We start from the raw sequence: 14738 nt of genomic DNA, 5'->3' as shown, positions 1-14738 counted from the left end.
TTGACCGAGTAAAAAGTATTGAGTACGCCTTTTATACAACTGCTGGAAGACGCCACAGATGCCGGTCACACGTAGCAGAACTGGTGAGAGCTCTTGGCTTATAACTTGAGGGGAGAACATACGATGCGTACCATCTCCTTCCGTCTGCTTACTTGGGGAAAAGCTCGTTCACCTGCGCTTCCGGCAGCCCCTCGTCCAGCAGCCTTTTACGTGCTAGCGCGCGGTCGATCGTGAGCTTCAACTTGGCCGCCTCCACCTCGTACCGCAGCTTCTCGCACTCGAGCTTGTTGCGCTCCTCCTCCATGCAGAACCGCTTGCGGTCGCGCTCTTCCCTCACGGCCTCGGCCAGCATGCGCTGCGTGCTCTCCAAGTTGTTCCAGCTACCTGCTATGGCAGCGTTCACAGGTGCCGGCGCCAAGTTCACGGGTGCCTGCGCCAGGTGCACGGGCGGCGCAACAGCAATGGGCACGGGGGCAGTCGAGCTGGGCACGGGCACAGGCACCGGCACAGGCACTGGCACGGGCGCAGTCTTGAGCACCCTGTGGTCGTCCTCTACAGCCACACTCTTGGGCTCCAGCGCCTCGTCGTCCTCGTCACCCGGCAGCTTGCGCTTGCGGATGACGAACGAGCGCTGGTAGCGCAGCGCGCGGATGCCCTTGTCCTCGTCCTGGCCGAAGACCCCGTTGAGCGTCGGGTAGTAGCGGCACATGCGCAGCACGTGCGCCTCGGCCTGCGTCTGGCTGGCGTCCACCACGACGGCGGCTGCGTTGCCGTTGCCGTTGCCGTTGCCGTCGCCGCTATTGCCATTGCTATTGTCATTGTTATTGTTGTTATTGCTGCTGTTCTCCTCGTGCTGGTCCGCGTCCAGCCGCCGGAACGTGTACGGGTCCAGCGCGTTGTCCTTGAGCCACGCGCGCGCCGCGTCGAAGGAGCGCTCCAGCTCGCTGATCTGCGTGCGGATGTTGGCGTTGGCGCGGTGGTGGATGCCGTGCTGGCGCATGGCGCTCTTGATCTCGGAGCACAGCGCCTCGCGCGTCTCGCCCGTCTGCGACTTGCCGTCGCGCCAGCGCGCGTAGTTGCCGGGCGCCGCCAGCCACTCCAGCAGCACGCCGATGGACGTCTTGCCGCCGCGCGTCACGCTGTCGCTGTCCCAGAGCACGCGCTGGCGGCGCACGCCCGAGCCGGAGCCCGACGGCCCGCGCGCCGACGAAGCCGCACTGGTTGAAGCTGCTGGCGACGAGGCGGCGGAGCTCATGCCGATCTAGATAGGTGGCTGCGGCCGTGACTTGGAGAATGTATGGGAATCTATAGAACAACTTAGAGACGGTCTCCTGGAGAAGTCGGGTGGCGCACACCAACTTATACTTTTCGAGTTGACGAACTTGGAGCACAAATTGGTCTCTGGAAGTATGCAATTGTACAGCTAACGTTATTCGGGGACCCGGGTGGGGGACGCGCTGTTCGAAGGTTGAAACAAACGACATACATGTATAGACTGAAAAGGAATAGATTAATTGGTGTCAAAATATTGCAAAACGGAAGCGGATAGAGCGCATAACCGTTTTTCTTCTTGCAATGCCGATGCTTGAACCACTGAGCAAGGGTAGGAGTAAAGGGACATCAAATCGAGAAAGCCGAACGAGAAATGACGCGAGAACCAACAACCATAGATTCTAGTGTCTCCCCTTGCACTTTATAAATGGTAGAAGCGAACGCAGAAATGATTGGGAGCTGTTGCAAATGAAGAGATAGCGATCTTTTCACACCAGTGACAGACTTGGAGAGAGAGATGGAAGTCTAAGAGTACGCCTGTGCGTCGTAGAAAAGTGGTAATATGGCGGAATCTGCATCAATAGTGACCGCATTGGGGACCCGAGCAATACGGACGAGTGCGTAAAGTGGTGGTTGGAGGCAATCTTTACATCAATACCAGCGCTCGAGTCATGAATAATTTTGAAGGTCGTATTAGCAGAGAAGGCGACATGTTCTAGAGTACCCAAAGTACCATTAGCGGCACCCTAGGTAGGACGGTCATTCTGAGTAACTTGAACAGGCATCCCATCGATAAGGTCAATAAACGGAGCTCGAAATTATGCTCGACGTAGGTGTTCACGGGCTCGTCGATGAGCCAGACGAAGAAACCGGCCAGGTGGCCGTAGTGAGCGGGCGGCGCAGCCGGTGCGGCGGGGGCCTCATGAAGGCGCACTCTCCCTGCAGCGACGAGAACAGCACGTCCCTCATGGCCCACGAGTTGTCGAATGCCGAAGTAGTCGTAGATCTCTGGACGATGTTGATGTTTAACCGCCCTGATGGCTGGTGTTGCACCTATGTTACTCGATGACATCCCTGGAGTTGGTGAATGTTGCACCAACGTTACTTGATGACATCCGAAAAACAGCCCCAAACGACAGTTCTTCGAACTGCGAATTATCAGGTAGGTAACTTCAACGTTGTATTCGAATGCGATGACACTATTATGGCTAGTGCTTACTACTTTGCTGCTGCCGTAGACTTCTAGGTCGCGCTGAGTGCTTGGTTAGACGTATCTTAGGTTCGTCGAAGGGGTAGTTTGCGGCAGCCTGAGGCCCGCGGCGGTGGCCGAGCTGAGACCTTTGGGCAGAGCCGTGGAGGTAGACGACATGGCCTGCGTCGCGTCGATGGTCTGCGTCTTGGAGGAATTGGACACGATCACGAGTGCAGTGCCGCCGATGATCAGAACCGAACCGACGATCGTAAGCAGGCCAGGGAAGACGTCGACGCCCACCGCGACGCCCATAAAGGCGGCCAGCACGGGCTCCACGAGCATCACGACCGACACGACAATCGGGGCAAAGTACTTCATGACGGCGATGTAGCCTAGCGTCCCTACAAGCGTGCACACGAGGACGATGTATGCCTCCGACGCAGCGCGCGATGGGTCCAGCCACCCGAAGAGCCCAATCTCAGGATCCCGAGACGCCTCGAAGGGGATATCCAACAGCGAAAACACGGGGAAGATTAACAACGCTAGAAGAGTGAACATACCCACGAACAAGATACTGATGTCCATCTCAGTACGCAACTTCTTAGCAGTGATGAGGTACAGTGCGCCTCCCACCGCGCCCACCAACGCCACGAGGTCTCCAGCTAACGATACCTGCACCACTTCAGCCTCTGACGATGATGACTGCTGGTGATCCAATGTCGTAAGAGCACCGCCGATTACACCGATAGCGGTACCCAGGCCTTCAAACTGCGAAACGTATCGTCCGAGCAGCAGGCGACCCACCACCATGAGCAGCGAGTGGCAGTTGTTAAATATGTAGGCGTGGTCGATGGACGTGTGCGACAGCGACCACAGGAACGTCATGAGGAAGACCGCGTAAGAAAGCGAGCACGTCAGGAACAGGATCATATTCCGCGTCGAGAACTGCGGTAGCCCCTGGTCATACAGCGCAGCGCCAGCCAGCGGAATGAACATTATCAGAGACGCCGTCGTGCGCCAGAACAATTTCATGAATGGGTCCACATTTCGCTGCAGGTCCAACGCCGCACCCATAGACGAGATCGTGAATAGCGCTGCCAGCAAAAGTACGTAACCGATGAAAGGCACTTGGCGCTTCACAAGAAGCTGCAACTCCATCGTTCCATTGCGAAGCTCTACTGTTTCCACAGCGATATCCCTCACATCTGTGGGTAGCGATGACAAACGACGCAATAGACCAGGGCGTTTGTACAGCGCATCACTGTCGGGCACAGCCAACACAAATTGCTGCGACGTCTCCTGGATAGCACTAGGACCACCCCCAGTTGTGGTTACGTGCGGTAGCTCGATCAGGTACGCGTTCCGCTCCATAATTGACGGCACTCCGTGTTCATCGCGTGAGGTGCCGGTATTCACGCTGATATTTGGCGGCTGCTCAAAAGGTATGGATAACACAAACGAATCCTCCGTCTGTTCCAAAAACGAACTCCTTTTACGCCGAATAGACAAGGGTGCATCCTGGTCGCGGCGTGAGGGGGATCTCCCCGAAGTCCCAAGCAGCGGTGTGGTTTCGCGTGCTTGCACTGATGCCCCAGCAGGCGCCGGAGTGGTGCCTTCATCTACTTCCTGCAGCTGGTTCACACCAACGACAAATCCCTCGAACACGTCCGCTGACTGACGCACATGCGCGTCAACCGCGCGCAACATGGAGTCATCGTCAGCAGCCGAAACAGCCAAAAACACATTCTTGCCGCCAGGAGTCATCGGTCGTGCAGGCACCTTCTCCGTCGGCTCCTTCGCGACAAACACCGGCCAGGGCGACAACGAAGCCACGCTATCGTTCGCCACAATAGCGTCCAGCTGCTCCTGCGTCTCCACACTGAGCCAGGCGTCTCCGTCCGTCTCCAAATACTTCAGTCCATAACTTGGTCGCAGCACATTCAGCGCCTCCGCGAGCGAAAACTTAGGCTTCTCGTACGCCAGCATCTCCAGCGCCGCGAACAACCTGCCAGTCGTCAAGAACAACCCGGCATCAATAGCATCAAACTGCTTTAATCCTCTTCCAATCTTCCTGATCATGCCGTTCGTCGAGTCCAGCAGCACCTTGCCCGCCGTGGACGGGAGGCCCTTAAGCTTCTCCTTGTCCGCGTCCACCAGCACGCAGGCCACACACCCTTCCAACTCGAAGTGCGCCATGCGGCTGATAATGGCCCTGTCAAAGATATGATCCGCCGTGTGGATCAGGAAGGGCTTGGTGAACATCTCCCTGGCGGACAGCAGCGTCCGCGCATGGCCGTAGGGCGTCTCCTCCCCCAGATTCAAGAACTCGATCTGCAGTTTGGAGTACAGGAAACTCTCTTTGACGTGCTCCATGATCTCGTGGCCGAAGTACGAGATGATGATCACCACGCGCTCCATGCCGGCCACGAAGAGCTGCGCCAGGATGTGCTCGATGAGCGTGTACTCGCCCAGCATGATGAGGCACTTGGGCGTGTCCGAGCCGTCCAGACACATGGTGCTGGACGCCGCAGTCAGCAGCACCTGCTTGACGCCGGCGTCGGCAGCGACTCCCACGGGCGACGGGCCGGCGTCGGGGCTGAGGGCGGCGCCAACGGAGTCGTCGTCGTCCTCGGGCGTCTTGCCCACGGCCTCGAACGGCACCTCCTGGCCGCGGTTCACCACGACGCCCTGCATGTCCACGGCGTCCTCGGACTGCATGCCGCGCACCAGCTCCGCCTCGGGGATGTGCGCCAGCTCGCTGAGCTTGTGCAGGTCCAGCGCGTACACGTTGGACGGCACCTCCGTGTCGATCTGCAGGCGCTCGCGGCCTTCCATGGCTGCGCGGCGCTGTCGGGGGCGAGAGAGGAGAGGAAGACGATGGCCGCGACTGGAGCGCAACGGCCGCCGATGATCTATGATACCTGCCTGCTTCCGCGGTGGTGTGGCGCACGTAAATGGTGGTGTGGCGGACATCAAGTTGAAGTGGGAGATGGCTACATTGATTAGCTGCTGTCGTTGCTGCTGTCGTCTTGAGAGAAGTGGAGCACGTCGTTCGTCTCGGGGCCGCCATCGCAGTCGCTACCTTTGCTCTCGGCGGCGCGGGCGCTGGATGGACGAGGACTGCGTTCTTTCGTTTCGGCCGCGTCTTTGGAAGTGGTGGGCTTGGGAGGCAGGTCGTCGCTGCTGCTCTCGTTTTTGGACTCTCGGGGAGATCTGTCGTCCTCTTTTTGAGGACCGACCTTGCTGGGTTTGCTTTCTGAGGTGGAATCGAAAGGTTTAGACGCCATTTCGGACGTTTGGCTGGTTTCCTTGGCGTCTGCGGCTTGGTTCGGGCTGACGAGCGAAGCTGCTGCTCCTTCGGGTTTGTTGATTAGAGATCGGCGAGGTGCAAGTAAAAGAGACCGACCAGTGCTAGGAGCAGAGGATGTATCGCTGCGGGAATCTGCCGCGTCACCAGTGTTTGGCTCTTTCTTCGGTGCCTCAACAGCTTGAGTGGGAGATTTCTCGATGCAGCGCCCCACTGTATCACCGATACTTGGCTTTTTCGTTGGCGACACGACAGAATGCCGCAGCGTCACATCGTCGTTCAATTTCCAATTCAGCGAGATTCGAGCTGATGAGGACGGGGATAACGATGCTCGAGGACTGGAAGTAGGGGATCCGGACATCTTGATCTGGCGAACCAATTCCCACTTCAGAGCTTTCATGCGTTCCTCTCGTTCGCGCGCCTCGCTTTTCATCTTCACTGCTTCCTCCTGGGCTGTTGTCACCTGTGCGCGTAATTCACATCAGCATAGGCTAGCATAGTCATAAGTCGCAAGAGGTACCAGCAACAACTTACACTTGCTTGCAGTTCGTCAATTTTCACTTGTAAAAGTCGCTTTTCCTTCGCTGCGGCTGCTAACTCTTCTTGGTGCTTAGCAGATCTCTTCCGAGCCTCTTGGTGCAAAGCAGCAATTTCCTTCTTCAAGGCACTCTGCTTTGCCCCCATGGTGCAAGCGAGTGTGCGTTTGGCAGAGGCGAATGAGCACGTCAAGGATGGTTCAGTCGATAAAAATAACGGGAAACGCGTTGCTCAAAATGCTTGCCATCGTCGACTAACTAAAATGCTGGCTTGAACGCTTCTCGCAACCGTCCAACCGCGTCAAGCTCAGCTTATACTTAAACTGCGCTATTGGAGAACTTGCTTGGTGAACCCAACGGCCATTTGGTAGAGGTAGGAGACACCTAGGCAGCCGAGACTGCATCCCGTCGAAGCCAACTCCATACCCGTAGCCATAAAGCCATTCGTCGAGGCGTGCTCGTACCACGACTCGAAGCATTCCTTCGCCACAACGCTGACCTGACGTGCACTGATCTTCAGCAGGAGAAACCACAACTTGGACATCTAGCACACGTCACATGACACGAAGTTGTTAAGCGCTATAGCTCTTCAGCATAGGAGGCTCACATAGGGTTGCTACCTGGATGAAGTTGGAGCAAAGCTCTAGCGTCAGCTTCGCGTGCTCTGGGTAATACTTCTCGACCATCAGTGCCAGCGCGACCATGCTCGCAACAGGAATCTAAACCATAACAGCAGTAACCGTGAGACTGCAAACCCAAACTCCAACACGGTCAAAACCGTCACAATACGCACCGCCAGCCCGATAAACGGCAGCCCCGCCGCAGTCAGCGCTCCAGCGAGGAACGGGTGCTCCACAGCTTCCTCCCGCGTCCGGTTGTACAGTTCTGTTACGTACGTGCGCAGCACCGCCGCTCGCTTGATCTCCACTCTACCTGGTCGGTCGCCTGCTCCTTCTCCCTCTCCATCTTTCTTCACTGCCTCCTCCTCTTCCAACTCCTCAATCGTAATGCGCTCCCCTCTGTCTCCAGCGCGCACCTTCCTGCGCTCCTCGTCCCCGAGCGACGTGAACAGCGTCTGCCCCGCATCCAGCAGCTTCTGTGCGATGTTCAGCGACAGCTGCGCTGCCAGAGCCAGCTCGTCCTGCGTGATGGTGCTCAGCGCGTGGTCCATGGTCGTGCACATGCTCTCGGCGAACAGCATCATGTTGCGCACGTTCTCCTCGTCGGACGGGACGACGAGCGCCGTGGACGCCCTCGTGGTCGTGGCCAGCTCGCCTCCGTCACTCTCACGACCATCACTCTCGCCCTCCAGCAGCGCTGAGGACGTCTGCAGCGCCTCCAGCACCTTGGCGTCCGCCTGCCGCACGTGGTAGCACAGCTCGCGCATCTGCGCCGGGTCCTGCAGGATGGTGCCCACGTTGCGCCCCACGCCGCGCAGAATCTGCTGCGTGGCGGCCACGGCGCTGGCCAGGCCGGCGGCCACCTCGGCCTCGTCCAGCTGCTGCACCGCCGCGTTGGCGTCCGCGCAGGTCTGCGCCAGCAGATCCAGGAACGTCGCGTTGGCCGCCGCATTCTCGCGCGCGCTAGCGGGGACCGCGGCCGCAGAGAGGGAGGGCGCGCCGTCCTGCACGCACTGCTGGATCAGCAGCTCCATCGCTTGCGCCTGCGCGCGCTCGAACTCGTCCATCGTCGTCGCCATCGACTCACTTCGGCCTTCTCCACTGCAACGTCCTGACAGTCAGGACTCCTGAGTTTGATATGCACGGGCCAATCAGCGCCGACTGCCCGGAAGGCAGGCCAATCCGCGCCTTTCTCAAGGTGTTGAGCTACATGGACACTGTACGTGCGGCCATACAAAGTTGAAGCTATTAGAAATAGCCTGAAAACGTTGCACTGCATCGTTTGGGCCCGCCGTTACCACCGGCAAAGCGCTGCTGGTTCCGGCGTGAGTAGAAGCACGCCCTGCCTGCGATACATGTAACAATTGGAGTGTCCATGTATTTCGCTTGAGTCAGAAATGCTACAGCTAATAACTAGATGGTATTCTACAGCCTACGCCCTCCTCCTCGCTCGCCCATGCTGCGAGATGTAGACACCGTTCTGCTGCGACGTGTTGTACGTGGACTCGGCCACGCGGTTCAGCTCCGCCATGCGAGCGAGCAGGTCGTTCGGATGAGCTGCCTGGTAGCTGTAGCTGCTGGATGCGCTGGATGCGCTGGATGCGCAAGATGACGTGAAGGTCGAGCCGGTAGACGCTACTTTTTTTTTTTGCGTGAGTTCAGCGTCTTGAAGCAAGTCAAGAACCCGCAGAGAACAGTTTTAACCAACCATGCAACGGAAACTCCAGTCGCTGCAGTACTTCAGTTTGCTCGATCTAGCTGAACGCGTCGCTAGGAGTGGACGTAGCTAAGACTATTCACTTGAATAAAGTATACCACCAGCAAGCCTAATTTGGATTTTGAGCCGTTTGTATCGAACTACCTAATCAGCCTTTTCCAGAATGCCTATTTGAGGTCAAATTAGGTTGGTTGGTATTTCTGCCTAATTTTGAGAGGCCTGGCTATTACCTTCCAGTATTAATACCTGGTATTGGTAATAAATGATCAGCTGACGTAGAATACCGAATAGTAGTCTTTCTGTCATTTTGCGCCCCGTTTTAGATCTCTTCGTCGGACTTGCGGCTTCGGAGAGGGTCATATAATCAAACTCTGTCATCACCCTAAATCGTCACAGGGTTAGGCGATTTAGCAGTTGGTTGCTCAGTGTCGCATTCCAACCTCGGAGAAAACAGCAACGGCAGCGCGCATCGCGGCTCGCTGGCTGCCGGCGGTGGTGCTGCCACATTCGACTCTGTTTGAGCGTCATCTACAAGGTACTGTCAGCTATGACACGCACAAGCATGGGTCGACCATGGTCTCACTGTTCTACAAACCTGACTGCTTTGTTGTGTGTCATTGCAGTCAGCTATCTGCATGTTACTTCTGCGCGTGCATCTGCAGGCCAAGGGCCCTGCCTCCCGTGTTGCAACCCGGACGCGGGTCAGTGGCTGTCCAAATACAGCCCCACCACGGAGTAGCAGTACATGAACAACCTGGACACCGTCGTCATGGCGTCCGTGGAGAGTGCGCACATGTTCGTGCAGGCTGAAGGCATCAACGTGCACGAGCAGCCGATCAAGGGCTTCTACGAGATGACTATCGTGCTGCTGGCGTCCAGCGTCAAGGGCTACGCGAACCACAACCTGCTTGCGTACGGCGACTTCATGTAACGGGGTTACACACACACAAGTGACAACAGTCACTTGTGCATGAAAATTGTCACTTATGGTTTAACAGATAAATATCTGTTAAAGGTTTTAGATACTTCCTCACCTTGGTGTAAGTCACACCAATGGATACATTGAAGTGGGCCACCACAATGAGTGGTCCACACCTACCAAAGATCCTACTGGTAGAAAGAAGCATCTTTCTACCAATTAGAGATGTGCATATTCGCGGGGCTCTGACAGCCAGCCGCTGCCAACCCTTTTTATAGATGATAAACAGTTTTAGCAGATTTAGGAGGAAGATCAATTTACAAACAATACATTCTCATTTTACCTTAAACTAGCTACTTGGTGTTTTATTTTATTTATATTATACTTGTGGACTCAAGTATAATTAATTCAAATTATTCATAAACTCCTACGCTTCCTCATACACGTAGCGCGACGTGTAAGTTAAAGCATTGAGCCAAAGTAGGCCCACTACACCTGGTAGCACTTTGTAGTCCGTCCAACGACCGACCGCTTGACGTTCGTACGAGGTGCACGAACGCGGAGCCGAGAACCCCATGAGCACGGAGGTGCCCATGGAGAGCTCCAATACGCCTGCAACGCATGTTGCACGCGCGGACTGCCCCCACCTGTCGGACCCAGAGTGGGAGGCCCTCCAACGACTGTCAACTGTCATTGGGGAGGCGGCGGTAGCTACGATGCTGCGTACGTTATCGCCGACAGAGCAACATGGTGTTGCTCTGGGCTTCATCATAAAGGAGCAGCGCGATGCTGCTTCCTCAGCGACGGCGTCGTCGGGGACGAAACCGCGTGCTCAATCATTAAAATTGAGCGTAAGCAATTACGTGGGAAGAAAGGGCGAGACTCTCCTCCGATGGCTTGTCGAACTCGACACAGCCATAGCGGCTCGACGTATCGTCGACCCGTTGTCAAAGGTTGCGTTCGCCATGTCATGTCTTGGCGGACGAGCGAGGAGTTGGGCGTACGGACGCTGACTCTCCGATCCTATGTGCTTTAGCACGTACGAGATATTCAAAGAGGAGCTCAAACAAGCGTTTGAGCCCCCGCAAAATGAGTTCCGGTCGAGGGCGGAATTCCTCGACCTGCAGCAGGGTAAGCATGACGTCCATGCTTACGCGCAGCGCGCACGATATTTGGTATCAAATATCGTGACCAACCCGATAGACGAGGCGACTAAAGTCGTCACGTTCATGAAGGGACTGAGAGATGGGCCTGTGAAGACCTATCACTTCCGAGAGTACCCGAGTACTCTCGAAGCTGCGATTACTCTCGCAATGCAAGAAGAGTTTAGCCTGCGGCAGGCTAAACTGCATGCGAACGTGCCGAGGTCGCAATCGCGCCCGGTAGTGAGCACGGGAGGTCCGGAACCAATGGACCTCTCGAATGCAACGGCTGCTGGTCACCAGCAGCACGGAAGTAATGTGCGATGCTTCCGTTGCGGAAGGATCGGTCACTTTGCCAGAGAGTGCACGGCTCCCGTGCACTACAATGGTGGCCGTCGTGGCGATGCCGGGCATCGCCACGAACAAACAAAAAACGTGAACATCCAGTAGGCGCGGGGCGCCCTACTGGTAATGCAGTCACGCGTGCCGACATTGGGCACGCGACACTGAGGACTGCAGCCCCCAGTGAGACCAGATCTCGCTACAAGAAGCAAGATGACAGGCCGAACCTGGTCATCTTGAAGGTAACGTCGAAGAGAGCGAGCGACTCTCTTCGCGCTCTGGTAGATTCGGGCGCGTCGAACAACTTTGTTCGACTGCGGAGCTTACCGAGTCTTGACTTCGAGGAGGTAAAGGTACCTCGAAGTCTTCTGGAAGTTCGATTGGCAACAGGTGCCATCGTGAAGACCGAGAAGAGCGTCGTGAACGTGCGCTTCTCGTACAAACAACGGGTGTTTGACGAACACTTTATCGTCCTGGACCTGGACGATAAGTTCGACGTTGTTATGGGCATGCCGTGGCTTGCACGGCATGATCCGGTGATAGACTGGAAGAAGCGCACGAGCGTGCGCTTCGGTCGCGACTGCAGAACAGAGAGCGATGGCCCTGTTACCGCAGCGCACGCACCAACAGGTGCGCGCGACTCGCCAGTCGAGACAGCGCTTAATGCCGCTGTGCCGGAGTGCGCGAGGATGCGCACAAGTGGGATACACGTCGGCGGTGCTGCCGACGTCGGAAGATGAGGATGTGTCGGTTCCGGGAACCAACACTCGCGTTCAAGTACGCATGGGACAGTCCCTGACCCGAAGAGGTCAGGTCGACGCACCCTCGGTGATGAGGGGCTCCGCCAATAACTGGCGTCGAGGTGACAAAGGCGTGTCAACTCCGGGAGTTGACGCTGCAAACAGTACGGACGGTTGCAAATGTCCCGTACTGACGCAATTTGTATGCTGTCGTGCAGCCGGGATGCACGACGAAGCGCCATGCGATCAAGCCGGGCTTGATATCGCGCGTACGCGGACAGGGTCCGCCGGCAAACAATTGTCCACGGCCGGGCCTGGACCAGAAGAACAATTGTGCGGAGCCCAGCTCCGCACAACAAGAAGACGGCGCATGCGAAGAACGCTGCGCAAGTCTCGGTCCGGGACCGAGACGCTACAAGAACTGTCTGCCGGGCAGACAGACGCGGTGACGCCGGATGTCGAGACGCTGAACGTCTCGACGCGTACCGATACTGGATTCCAGTATCAGGAAATGGAACTCGCTAATCCTCCGACGACGGTATCGGAGTTGACTTCGCTTCCAGTCGTGAGCTGGAAGCGCTTCACGCGCGACTTGCACGGTGGACGCATCGAGCAAGTCTGCGTTCTATTGGACATCGAAAGAACGAAGAGCGAGGAGCTGAGGCAGCTCTTCATGGGAAGTACCACTGAGAGTGAAGACACTCTCAGTGCGAAGACGAAGCGAGAGCACTTCGAGGAACAAGGCTGGGACTCGCTGAAGTCGAGTCCCTATTACGAATTGTTGAGGGAGTACATAGACGTACTCCCGGAAGAGATTCCTGCGGAGCTTCCGCAGGATAAGGGCATTCAGCACGAGATTGATCTCGTGCCGGGCACGAAGTATTGTGTTACGCGGCAGTGGCCACTGCCGCGAGATCAAGTGAAGGAGATCGACGGCTTCTTTGAAAGTCGTCGCAAAGCTGGACAAGTGCGGAAATCAAAGTCCCCGAAAAGTGCTCCGACGTTCTGTGTCAAAAAGCCACAGGGCGGATGGCGCATCGTTCATGCCTACAACAAGCTGAACGATGCGACAGTACCGGCGCAGACGCCGATACCACGAAAAGATGTCATCATCGATTCGGTGGCCGGGAGCACCGTTTACAGTGCTCTCAACTTACGAGATCGATTCTATCAGATCCTAATGCGTGAGAGCGATATCCCTCTCACGGCAGTGAGCACGCCAAGTGGCATGCTCTCGGAGTGGCTAGTAATGCCGCAGGGGGCTTAAGAACGTCCCTGCGACCTTCAACAGGTGCGTGACGCACTTGTTGCGCTCGACTTTGCGCCGAGCTACTTCGATGACGTGTTCATCCACAGCCGGGCTGTGGACGGGAAGACCGACATTGAGATGCACCGGATGCATCTCCGGAAGCTACTTGAGCTTATGCGAAGCATAAGCTCTACGCGAACCTGAAGAAGTGTATCTTCGAGGCGAGCGAGATACCCGTCCTCGGGTGTCTCGTAGGAAAGAATGGTGTTCGCCCTGACCCGGAAAAGGTCAGAGTGATCAATGAATGGCCAACGCCTTCAAGTGTCAAGGAACTGAGACAGTTCCTTGGCTTGGCCACGTACTTGTGCAAGTACGTTGAGGATTACGCGGGCAAGATCCGCCCGCTGTCACAACTTCTTAAGAAAGAAGCTGTGTGGAATTGGACACCCGATTGCCAAAAGGCATTCGATGCAGTCAAACGGGGCTTGACTGAGGCGCCGATCTTGGCAGTAGCTGACCAAGATCGTTCATTTCACGTAGTGTGCGACGCATCCGACTTCGCGATCGGATGCGCGTTGATGTAGCACGATCACGACGGCCGTGATCGTGTCGTCTACTACCAATCGCGTCAGCGGAAACCGGCTGAGCGCAACTATCCCGTGCATGACAAGGAACGCCTTGCCATGAAATACGCACTCGCAAAGTTCCGAGTGTATTTACTTGGAAGTAGACCGTTTGTGGTCTACACCGACCATGCATCACTGCGCACTGCAGTGAAATCACCACACATATCACAAAGAATTGCGAGATGGCTCTCATTCTTTGCGGAGTACATCTTCCGGGTCGAATACAAACCCGGAAGATTGAATGTAGTGGCCGACGCGCTATCACGTCGGCCGGACTACGCAGAAGCTGCTGACGTCAATGCCATTGACGCCATGCGATCGAGCAAACCCACATCGTCTCTGTTGGACGATGTGAAGGCCGCGTACGCGCACGACACGGACGCGAAAATCTTGCTGGCCTATGGCACAGCGCCTTCTGACAAGTCCCGTCAGAAGCTGCCCAAGCACCTTCGTGCCCCTGCACACAGCTTTCGAGTGCACGACGGACTGTTTCTTTACAATGCAGTCGACGACAACGCGGACCGCGTTGTCATGCCAAAGGACCATGACCTGCGACTAAGGATCATTTATGAATATCACGATGCCCCGGCTGTGGGTCGGACGTGAGAAGACATACGTCCTTCTCACGCGCGACTTCTACTGGCACCACCAGTATAAGTGGGTGCGCAAGTACATCCGTGCTTGCGAGGTATGCCAACGCGTGAAGCCTGCGCCACTCGCGCAGGCTCCATTGCAATACCGACTCCGTCGGAGTGTTGGAAGTCCATGTCTTTGGACTTCATCTTTGGTCTTCCCCCGGATAGCGGAGGGAACACCGGTGTTGTGGTCTTCGTCGACCGCTTCAGCAAGATGGTGCATCTTGCTGCGGTGCCGGCAGAGGTGACCGCGAAGCAGACATCCCGTCTGTTCGTCGCCATGGTGTTCAAACACCATGGCATGCCGACCAACATCGTGTCGGACAGAGACCCGCGCTTCACAGCGCACCTGTGGCAAGAAGTGTTTACACTTCTTGGGAGCCAGCTTTCAATGTCGACTGCGGATCACCCGCAGACGGACGGTCAAACCGAGCGCGTGAA

At 56.5% G+C, this 14738-nt stretch overlaps 6 protein-coding genes across 7 annotated transcripts in view; 1 reads left to right on the top strand and 5 right to left on the bottom strand.

Moving 5' to 3' along the window:
- Positions 1-148: 148 nt before the first annotated feature.
- On the bottom strand, positions 149-1255 carry IUM83_09585 (uncharacterized protein; the record flags this gene model as incomplete). Its single annotated transcript, XM_067934034.1, has 1 exon — positions 149-1255. The coding sequence occupies one exon, from the start codon at positions 1253-1255 to the stop codon at positions 149-151; it is 1107 nt and encodes a 368-aa protein (XP_067796992.1).
- A 1281-nt stretch (positions 1256-2536) lies between these two features.
- Positions 2537-5299, bottom strand: IUM83_09584 (Drug/Metabolite Transporter (DMT) Superfamily; the record flags this gene model as incomplete). Of its 2 annotated transcripts, none has more annotated exons than XM_067934033.1 (2): positions 2537-3895; positions 4112-5299. In XM_067934033.1, the coding sequence occupies 2 exons, from the start codon at positions 5297-5299 to the stop codon at positions 2537-2539; spliced, it is 2547 nt and encodes an 848-aa protein (XP_067796990.1). The 2 variants fall into 2 exon arrangements, with proteins under 2 accessions (XP_067796990.1, XP_067796991.1); XM_067934032.1 differs by having other exon boundaries at positions 2537-3421.
- Positions 5300-5466: 167 nt separating this feature from the next.
- On the bottom strand, positions 5467-6455 carry IUM83_09583 (ATP-dependent RNA helicase dbp5; the record flags this gene model as incomplete). Its single annotated transcript, XM_067934031.1, has 2 exons — positions 5467-6234; positions 6306-6455. The coding sequence occupies 2 exons, from the start codon at positions 6453-6455 to the stop codon at positions 5467-5469; spliced, it is 918 nt and encodes a 305-aa protein (XP_067796989.1).
- Positions 6456-6635: 180 nt separating this feature from the next.
- IUM83_09582 (ATP-dependent RNA helicase dbp5) lies at positions 6636-8006 on the bottom strand (the record flags this gene model as incomplete). Its single annotated transcript, XM_067934030.1, has 3 exons — positions 6636-6851; positions 6928-7026; positions 7101-8006. 3 exons carry the CDS (start codon positions 8004-8006, stop codon positions 6636-6638), a joined length of 1221 nt encoding a protein of 406 aa, XP_067797003.1.
- A 353-nt stretch (positions 8007-8359) lies between these two features.
- Positions 8360-8654, bottom strand: IUM83_09581 (uncharacterized protein; the record flags this gene model as incomplete). The annotated part of the gene is made up of 2 exons (XM_067934029.1): positions 8360-8562; positions 8636-8654. 2 exons carry the CDS (start codon positions 8652-8654, stop codon positions 8360-8362), a joined length of 222 nt encoding a protein of 73 aa, XP_067796988.1.
- A 735-nt stretch (positions 8655-9389) lies between these two features.
- Positions 9390-14738, top strand: part of IUM83_09579 (uncharacterized protein) — a gene marked incomplete at both ends in the record, with an annotated part of 45600 nt that continues 40251 nt past the window's right edge. The window contains one exon of the mRNA XM_067934027.1: positions 9390-9556. Coding sequence (XP_067796969.1) covers positions 9390-9556 — 167 coding nt within the window. The remainder of the gene's footprint in view (positions 9557-14738) is intronic.

The sequence above is a fragment of the Phytophthora cinnamomi genome, assembly GCF_018691715.1.
Source record: "Phytophthora cinnamomi strain GKB4 chromosome Unknown Contig15, whole genome shotgun sequence".
Classification (NCBI taxonomy): domain Eukaryota; phylum Oomycota; class Peronosporomycetes; order Peronosporales; family Peronosporaceae; genus Phytophthora; species Phytophthora cinnamomi.
This window is presented reverse-complemented; position numbering and strand designations above follow the sequence as displayed.